This window comes from Myotis davidii, unplaced genomic scaffold (assembly GCF_000327345.1).
Source record: "Myotis davidii unplaced genomic scaffold, ASM32734v1 scaffold461, whole genome shotgun sequence".
NCBI lineage: Eukaryota > Metazoa > Chordata > Mammalia > Chiroptera > Vespertilionidae > Myotis > Myotis davidii.
Genome location: NW_006295825.1, coordinates 732,014 through 742,401, shown reverse-complemented (window position 1 = coordinate 742,401; position 10,388 = coordinate 732,014). Strand labels below are relative to the sequence as shown.

At 40.1% G+C, this 10,388-nt stretch overlaps 1 protein-coding gene across 3 annotated transcripts in view; it reads right to left on the bottom strand.

Moving 5' to 3' along the window:
* Positions 1-10,376, bottom strand: part of TIPIN (TIMELESS interacting protein) — a 14,016-nt gene extending 3,640 nt beyond the window's left edge. The window contains exons 1-6 of one of the 3 annotated variants that reach the window (XM_006770757.2): positions 10,295-10,376; positions 7,065-7,202; positions 6,862-6,940; positions 6,238-6,313; positions 4,321-4,443; positions 4,029-4,092 (exon numbers count right to left, since the gene is read on the bottom strand). In XM_006770757.2, the coding sequence (XP_006770820.1) occupies positions 4,029-4,092; positions 4,321-4,443; positions 6,238-6,313; positions 6,862-6,940; positions 7,065-7,194 (472 nt within the window). In that variant the 5' untranslated portion in view covers positions 7,195-7,202; positions 10,295-10,376. Of the gene's footprint in view, positions 1-4,028; positions 4,093-4,320; positions 4,444-6,237; positions 6,314-6,861; positions 6,941-7,064; positions 7,203-7,434; positions 7,521-7,739; positions 7,899-10,294 lie in introns of those variants that run through there. The other 2 variants (XM_006770759.2, XM_006770758.2) reach the window with 2 other exon arrangements.
* Between the last annotated feature and the right edge of the window lie 12 nt (positions 10,377-10,388).

Genomic DNA, 10,388 nt, shown 5'->3' with positions numbered 1-10,388 from the left:
CTCTGTGAAAAATCAATGAAATATAAAATAAATAAATAAATAAAAATCAATGGAAAAATATCCTCAGATGAGGATTAAAAAATATATATGAATGGAAAGCAAAAGTTCTTAGTTATGATTAGAAATATTTTATGCTTGGACTAATAAAAGAACTTAAAGAATCCAAAGAATATTCTTATTTTATGTTAAACAAAAACATTTTAATAGCTTGCCATAATACACAGTAATAATTTTATATAGGCTATTTTTAATAGGGTAAAACCCAGACACAAAACTAGGAAAAGAAATTTAGAGATCTGTGGACATAGTTCCAAGTTAATATTTTTAATTCAGTGCATTATTCTCTACATTTTTACTCTTAATAAACTCTTAAAGCCATGTACACTAGTTATTTCAAAGTAGGATACCTCCAAAATAATCCACAATGTTATGGAAAGTAAATATTAAATCTTCCATTTATAATTCATTTAGGAATTATGAAAAATTAAATTTTACTAACATATTTAAAATAAGAATGGGCAGTGATAAACTATCACTTATCCATATGACAGCTTTCCTATGGCATAAGCTAACTTAATAAAGGCAGCTCCACATTGAGGAAGGGGAGGAGAGTTGCGCTCACTCATTTTTTAATTTCAGCATGTTGTGACACACAGCTGATTTTGATTGCCCAGTTAAGTAGACTAACAGACTAATTTTAACCCAAACAACCCCAACATAATAAACAAGTGGTAGTTTAAAAAGATTTGTTTGCAAAATAAACACCTGAAAGTAGACTATTATACAAGTACAAGCAAACTAAAAAAATCTATATATATAAAAGCCTAAGTGACCTTTACAACCAAACGACTGGAATGACTGGTAGACCAGTCACTATGATGCACACTGACCACCAGGGGGCAGATGTTAAACGCATGAGCTGCCCCCTGGTGGTCAGTGCATTCCCACAGCCAACCTCCCACTGCCCCTCCCCCACGCCAACTGGCCCCCCCATAGGCCTTGATCACTGGCCAGGCCAAGGGACCCCACCCATGCACTAATTCATGCACCAGGTCTCTAGTAAAAAAATAAATGGCAAAGCTAATACTTTCCCTTCTTTTTACATCATTCACATAATAGAGTTAAAACATAACCTCATCAAATCTGACAACTAGGCAAGAAAAAAATTTTTCTTATCACCAAGACCATCATTAAAAAATAATAATAAAGAAAATGAAGTATTAATTTACATACACCATCCTTATGTAGATACTATGCACTGAGATTAGCTGGTGATAGTAAAAACCAGCACAACTATCAAAACATTTCAAACATGAAGACAAACCTTTACAATTATTCTAGTAAGGTTTAAAATTCATATATTTAATCCAGTCTTTTACAATTCAAACCTCTTTTGAGGTTTCTGCCTTCCTGACATGGAAAAAATTCGTGGCAAGAAACTAAAATGCATTCCTTTATCGGGAAATATTAATGGCGTACAAGTAGAAAACTTTGCCGGGAAAGTTAAGAAATGTATTAGAACCAATTGTGCAATATGTCGGTTTTCTAATATGCTTCACCTCATAGGGCTTACAAGATTCTGAATTAATAATAATAAAATAGATAAAGATCTACTTTTTGTGAGCTATAAAAGGAAAGATATCATCAACAAGAAATGGCCTCTTTAATACAATGTTTTATGGAAAAACAATGTGAATGTAACCACTGCTGGAGCTGAGACTAGGATAAAAATGCGATTAAAAACAAATGAGAACCACACATGAAATACATTTACTGCAAGTCATAGGCAGACTATTGTGGCAAAGAAGCTAAAGCCAGAAATATTCAATGTGTTACAGGATGCTATCATGTTGGTACACATAATCTAAAAGATAAGCAAATTATTTAATAAAGGGAAACAAATGCTATTTAAAAGAACATAGGGAGGCCCTAGCCGGATTTGCTCAGTGGATAGTCAGCCTGCAGACCAAAGGGTCCCAGGGGCTCAATTCCAGTCAAGGGCGCGTACCTTGGCTGCAGACTCCTCCCCTGGCCCCCGCCCTGTTCGGGGCTCCTGCAGGAGGCAACCAATCAATTGTTTCTCTCACATTGATATTTCTCTCTGTCTTTCCCTCTCTCTTCCACTTTACCTAAAAATCAATGGAAAAACATCCTCAGGTGAGGGTTAAAAAAAAAAAGCATACGGAGCACTAGCTGGTTTGAATCAGCAGACAGTAGGGTCCCGGTTCAATTCCGGTCAAGGGCACATGCCCAGATTACGAGCTCCAACCCACATACGGGGCATACAGGAGGCAGCCAATCAATGATTCTTTCTCATCATTGATATTTCTATCTCTCTAACCCTCTCCCTTCCTCTTTGAGATCAATAAAAATATATATTTTAAAAAGCATAGGGGAATCAGGATTAACAATTAAGTATAATTTTACCAGTGTGGTTAGGAAGACTTCACAGAGTTGACAGCTGAGCACAGTCCTAAAGATAGTAAAAAAATTTGGAGGCTGGAGGACAATGTTCAAGGCAGAGTGAGAGAGTGCAAAAGCCTTAAGACAGAAATGTGCCTGGAAGGTTCAAGGAACAGCTAAGGAGGCAAGTGTAGCTGAAGCAGTGTAGGGAGGGATACAGTCAGAGAGGCAAGGGGGATGGGTTGAGGACACAGAACAGATTCTGTAGGGCCAAGTTGGACATTATAAGGGTTTTGGCTTTTACATTGAGCAAAATAAGGAGCCACTAAAGAGATCTGAGCAGAGGAGTAACAATATTACACATTAGTAAAAAATATTAAAGTATAACCCCTGCTTAATTTTTAAGAAAACCAATTGATTACAAAATGATAAATGAAATTTTCTAGTAAACTTCAACAAAAAAACCTTGCATTGGTGAATGGATTTAAAAATGAACATTGAGATTTATTAAGTACAATTAATGACTTATTTCGATGTGGATTTATGTATTTTAGTAAGGTAAAAACCAAGATTTGATGGGAGTGGGGGGAGTATTACTGAATAAACTAACTCAGTGGTAGATGGTGTGGGATTTAGTACTGTAATAACTAATCCATTTCCATATATCAAATCCTATGCCATCAGTACATACCATATATCACCAAAATATTAATTAATCTTGGATTATTTAAATCACAATCTTTCACTTTTAAAAGTAATTTATAAATAACTTTGGGGAATTCTATATGGAGCCTGTATTTTCCACCACATATATTAAATTTTAAAAAGCAAACAAACATGTATGGAGCCATCGCACAGGAAATCTGATAACTATACAGACCCTGTCGGCAGGAACCATATGTTTTGATGTGTGTGACTGCCTATGGTTGCACTGTACAGCCAACAAATGCAATCAATACCAGGAACAGTCACATAGGTCTTACTAAAGTCCTATACCCAGGATCTATACTTTTTTTATGTTTTTATTGATTTCAGAGAGAAGAGAGGAGGAGAGACGGACAGAAACATCAATGATGAGAGAGAATCATTGATCTGCTGCCTCTTGCACAGCCCCTACTGGGGATCGAGCCCGCAACTTGGGCATGTTTCCTGACTAGGAATCGAACTATGACCTCCTGGTTCATAGGTCAATACTCAACCACTGAACCACACTGGCTAGGCCAGGATCTGCACTCTTAAGTGAAATATAAACGATTTCATCATCAAATTATTCTGCCTAATTTTCCCAGAGCCACTTTTTTAATGGTATACATGTATTCTGTCATATATTTTTACTAATAAGCACTACAAAGGATCAGTGGGTCACCATCAGAATTCTTAAAAGCTTATGTTCTATGACTAAATACATTTTTACATCTCTTAATAGCACTGCAGCCATTTCTTTAAAGAAATAAATATCATATATAACATTCTAAATCTACCAAAGCATTTAAACTCATTACTGTACTTTAATTATACTAGTATACTCAACATAGACTAAAAACCAGTCCTGTAATACTGTCTACCCAACTAAGGCCATTTCTAAAAGAAAAATTGTTATGAAGTAGACAAGCCTATATTCTTACCATTATTGCTAATAAAATCTTCATGTAAAATAGGGAGATCAAGTCGAATTCGTTTTAAACAGGTCTGAAAAGAGACATTTTTACATTTTTGTTAATAACATTTGGAGGAAAATGGTCATTTATTCCATTCTGAGTTTCAAAAAAGATGTTCTTTAAATAACTACTCATTTTCCTTCTTTCTACCAAGACAGATTTAAAAATTAAGACCCCAAACAGCTACTCAGCCTTAACTAAATCTTACTTCGTACTATTCAACACTGTGAATGAAACTCATAATAATCTCAACACATACCTGAACTTCCTTTTTATTTCCCAGGTATTCAACTCTGTCAATAAAATCCTCAAATTGCAGTTTAGGGAATAGCCTATGTGCCCAGTGCTCCATGTGTCTGATTAGCGTCTTCAAGTCTTCAGCCTGGCACATAAAAATAAAAATGCTAAGTAGAAAACTCATTCTCAGAACTGATCTGGTCAGCAGATTTTAGAATTGAATAGTAATGACAAAGTCATTGGTGTCACTTTACATTTATAAGGTGAAGAAATTCTAAAAAGAAAAATATTTATTAAGGGCTTAGAGGATTGCAGTCTAAAAGAGCACTGGATACAAATTTTTTTTTTAATCAGAGGAAATAAAACAGATGAAAGTTTAATCATCCCTAGCCGGTTTGGCTCAATGGATAGAGCGTCGGCCTGTTTGGCTCAATGGATAGAGCATCGGCCTGTGAACTGAAAGGTCCCAAGTTCAATTCCGGTCAAGGGCACATGCCCGGGTTGCGGGCTTGATCCCCACTGGGGGACTTGCAGGAGGCAGCCGATCAATGATTCTCTCACATCATAGATGTTTCTCTCTCTCTCTCTCTCTCTCCCTCTTCCTTCCTCTCTGAAATCAATAAAAATATATTTTTTAAAAAGTTTAATAGAAGTTAAAAGGTAATCACATGTGGTTTTGCAGGACAGTAAAGTAACCCTAAAAATAAGCTTTAATAAAATATATCAAGGTATCTTTTAGGAATTACGAAACAAAGTGGTTGGTCCCCTAAATAATAGAGAAGAAAGCATTGAGAATTCAGCATTGTGAAAATACATTCAGAAATCCCAAGAACAAAGTACTGAAGACCAGCAAGAACAGTTTAAACATTCTCAGACCAGAATACCTATTTTGAAATTTCAACTTAACATTAAAAGTTTTTTATATTAAATGAAATACAAAGCTTTTTTGTTGTTATCCTCATTGAGGATATTTTTTCCGTTGATTTTTAGAGATAATGGAAGGGAGGGAGAGAGGGGGAGAGAGAAACATCGATTGGTTGCCTCATGGGGCCGGGGGATTGAACCTGCAACCCAGGTATGTGCCCTTGTCCAAGAATTGCACCCACGACCCTTCAGTGTGCAGGCCAGTGCTGTAATTCCTGAGCCACCTGGCCAGGGTGACAGTTCTTAAATGTCTCCATTTTCAACAAAACTTAATTGATGTCTATTATAAACCAGGCATGGTGCCTTATCTTAGGGACACCTAAGTTATCAATACAGGTAAAGTCCTTGCTCTCATAAAGCTTAAAACCACTCTCTGAAGTAGACAAAGTAAATTTTATTCCTCAAAATTATAAAGTACAGAGTCAGGCTTGCTGACTCATACATGATTTTACTAAAGTCATACGGTGGCAAAACCAAGACATGTTTTCTCATTCTTCTAACAGTGCCCTTTCCACATCATAGTTTCTCAAAAGATACAATGATGAATGATTACATCTGTAAAACATTCTAAGATTCCTAACATGATAACAGACCCAGTTTTATAGAGTCAGTCAGCCCTACCTATGAGTGGGTTCTGCATACATGGATTCCACCGTGAATTGAAAATATTCAGGGAAAACAAATGTTATGCTGTTGCTGACATGTGCTATGTAGTTAGGCCTATGATGGTTGCTGCATCTGTACTGAACATGTACAGACATGTTTTCTTGTCATTATTCCCTAAACAATGTAATATAATAACAACTATTTACTTAACATTTACATTCTGTTAGGCATTACAAGTAATCTAGAGAAAATTTAAAGTAGGTTCTATGCAAATACTATGCCATTTTATATAACGGACTTGAGCATCTGTGGATTCCAACATCCACAGGAGTCCTGGAACCAATCCCCCACAGATAGTGAGGGACAACTATATTTTCAAAAACAAAGATAAAAACCAGACATTTCTTACCTCATGACCTTTACCTTTAAATTTTGTCTTATCAAACACATGTCTTAATGCTGGAAGCCCTCTCTCTGAAATCAATCTGTGAATAGAAATATGTTTTTAAATTCCAAGTTTCCTAGAACTATCAAGGCCAAACCAAGACCATAAGAAGAAAAGATATTATCTGAATTGAAAAAAACCTATATAATAAAAGCCTAAGCGATTGTTATGGCAGAATGACCAAAACAACCAGTCGTTATGATCTGCAATGACCACCAGGGGGCAGATGCTCAACACAGGAGCTGCCCCCTGGTGGTCAGTGCACTGCCACAGGGGAAGTGCCACTCAGCCAGAAGCCAGGTTCACGGCTGGTCAGCGCAGCGGTGGTGGCAGGAGCCTCTCCTGACTCCGCAGCAGCGCTAAGGAGCAGCAAGCCAAGCAGTAAGGAGCAGTGAGCAGGTGGGCGGTAAGGAGCAAGGGTCCTGAAGCTACTCCCCTGCCCCCCAGTGCACGAATTTCATTCACAGGGCCTCTAATATCTTTATAAATATCTAATTTTCAAATCATCCTTACCAACAGATTGTAACATAAGGAAGAAAAAAAGATATTAAAAAAAAATACAAATGTTTATGGCAACAGTACATATACCTCTGAGCATCAAGCTTGGGGATATTCCTTTTAACTGTTCTCCTTTGAGGTACAGGAACAGGTGCTCCTCTTCCTGACTCTGTGAAATATACCAAGATTTAATATTACTTAAATAATTTAAGCTTCACTTGTAAAATGTATCATTTCTAAGCTGATATATGGATAACTGAACACAGACACTTTTTTTAGAACTCTATACAGACCGTCATCAGGTTCAGCTCCTTCATCATCTCTCTCTGGAGAAGCTGGAGGAGGGAAGGGAGGAAACGTTTCATCTTCTACATGCTCATAATCTGGTAGGTCAGTCAAGCCATTCTCCTGTGGTTCCAGCATCTTTTCCTCTGGGGGGAGTGGGGGGAGTAAACACGTTTATTCATCCAAGCAGTCTTCCTATTACACAGGTAGGATCCACCTGCAGCAAAATACATGTGCTTCAGTCAGTTAAACCATATTTCAAACTCAGACATGATGAAAACTGGAAATAATAGATATGGAAAAAGAACTGAGCTAAAAATCAGAAGAACCGGGTTCTAAACACTAAATAATAATATACTTTTGAACAAATCATTTTACCTCAATTGTTGAGTTTCATCTATCATAAAATGATCTGGACTTTTCAGAGGGTTTCAAACTATGATCCAAATGGACAGGAACCTCACCTGCCACTTCAACCAGAGAAGCTCATAACAAAAATCTGTTTACATATTAATCTTCTAGGTAAGGTTCCTTTGAAGAAAGGGAAATAATCCTCAGGTTGATGACCTGAAAGAATGCTTTTCAGTACCATCTTACTTGACCTCTCAGCAACATCTCAAACTTTTGATCCATTCCTTTTTCTGGACAAGTGTTTCCGCTGACTTCTGAAACATAGTACTCACCTGACTTTTCTCCCTTTCTGGTCACTCCTCCGGGATCTTCTTTGAAGATGCATCTTCCTCTAACCTGGTCAGTAAGGATCCAAGACTCCATCCTAGGCCCTCTACACTCATTTATACACATGGCATTACAGATAACTCACTAATTCTTTATCTCCATCCCAGGCATCAAATCTGAGCTCCAGATCCCTACTTTTCATTTGACAGCTCTTAAATTTTCAATGGTACCTATATCTCATCATGTACAAAACTGAATTTCTAATTTTCCCAGTTCACTGCATACCATCTATCCAGCCAGGCAAGTCAGAAACCTACAAGTCATCCTTGACACTTCCCTCCGTCTACCCTACATATCCTATCCATTGTACCTCCTAAATATCCCTCGAGTCTGTCCATTTCTCCATATCTCCACAATCACATCATAACATTTCTACTTGGATTACTCCATTCCTCCTATCCAATTCTGACTTTTCCAATCCATTCTCCATATTACAGCTAAGTTTAACCTATGGAAATACAAAGCTGATCGCTTTACCACGTGGCTTAAATATGTCAATGGCTTCCGTCTGTCCTTAGGATAATGATAAAGCTCAGGCTCGGCATGGCTTGGCACCCTCCTACTTCTCCCACTCTCATGCTCTTTCCTCTCGGTTCTTTGAAAGAGCCGTATCCCTCAGGCCTCTAGACTTTTTAAAAAATATATATTTATTGATTTCAAAGAGGGAGAGGGAGAGAGGGACAGAAACGTAAATGGTGAGAGAGAATCATTGATGGGTTGCCTCCTGCACACCCCCTACTGGAGAACAAGCCCGCAACCTGGGCATGTGCCCTTGATGGAATCGAACCCGGGACCCTTCAGTCCGCAGGCAGACGCTCTATCCATGGAGCCAAACCGGCTAGGGCAGGCCTCTAGACTTTTGCAAAGGACATTTCCTCTCTTGAAGGCCCTTCCTTGGCTCCTAATCTCTTTCAGATCTCTACTATCACCTCCACAGAAAAGTCTGCCCCAATTTCCCCAAACTAAATCCTCCTATAATAAGCACTCAAAGTATCAGGTACAGGTTTCACAGCACTAGCCCCGTTTCAATACCAAGTTCTATTTATGTGATTATTTCCTTAATGCTGTCTTTCATACCAGACTGTAGCTCTAAAAGGGCAGAGACCAGACAGGCCTCCTTGTGCTTCACCACTGCATCCCCAAAGCTGGTACACAGCAGATGCTCAATATATATTTGTTGAATGACGGAATGAAAAATTCCAAAGCTTCCCCCAAAACTGCAAAACTACTAGAGCTAGATGATCTCTAATCTCTCTAATTTTAAATTTCCATGATCACCTATCATAATAAAAGCATAATATGCTAATTGGACTGGATGACCTTCCGGAGGAAGCCCGGGCTGGGAGGGAAGCTGGTGCGGCAGCGGGGTAAGGAAGAGCTACTCTGGCACGAATTCCGTACATCGGGCCTTCAAGGAGGAATTGTCCTTTGCAAAAGTCTAGAGGCCTGCCCTAGCCGGTTTGGCTCCATGGATAGAGCGCCAGCCTGCGGACAGAAGGGTCCCGGGTTCGATTCCATCAAGGGCACATGCCCAGGTTGCGGGCTTGTTCCCCAGTAGGGGGTGTGCAGGAGGCAGCCCAAGTTCAAAATTGGAAGAAGGCCGTCAGAGCCCGTAACTGCTGCAGTAGCTACAATAAGCATAGTTAGCCCCATCTAGTTACGCCCTCGGGAAGAAATGGGATTCGCACCTCTGAGGCCGAGTTTGAGGGCAGGACACAAGCTACATGGAGTGTGGCTCCTATATGCAAGGAGCTGGCCGAGCATGGCGTGGGCTGGTCAGTAAACTGGTAGTGAACAAGGGATCCATCTGTTGCTTCTTTAAAATTTAACTTTATATTCTTATGTCCTTCCCTTATTGATAACTGTTGCATTGTCTCTTCACTGTCTCCTTTTTAGACATCCATGAAATTCTCTTAACTTCTTCCTCTAGTCCTCAAACTCCCAGAGGAGTGAACATAACACAGAAACGTAACCTTCAAACTACAGTTGGTTCCCAGACCCTTCGGGTGTCCCATGTCCAACTTCCTCCACGTTATCCGAGCAGAAGCCCCTTTATCCCGGGAAGTTCGCACCGGAAACTCCATGCCCCGCTTTGCTAACCGGCGAGAATACTGCATTTCCCACCCCTCCATTCTCGCCCCGTCCCGTCTCTCCCTTCATTCATTCCAGTCACCCACGCCTTCCGCGTTAGAAGCCCGGGGACAGGAGCTGGCCAGGTAAAGATGTTCCTGACACACGTCCCCTCCCGCTAAAAGGCTGGGTTTAGTGAGAGGTGGTCCCCAAACGTAAACAAAAAGTAAATGTGCACCCCTTGTCCCCACCGGTCTCCTCGCCCCACAGGTCGCGCCCGGTCGGGCCTGTCTTGCTCTGCAGTCCACCTCATTCCTGTAGTCCACCCCCTCACTCCCTCCTTGTGCTCCCCACACCCCGACTCTTCCGCCCGAACCCCTCGGCCGCTTCTCCCCTAAGCGACTTCACTCTCCAGCCAGCCCGCTCTCACCTCAGGCGGACTCAGCTCCCGGCGTGGCGCGGCTAGCAAACCGCGCTTCTCGCGAGACTCTAAGTTACCGCCGCGAAAAGAGCCCTCGGCGCTT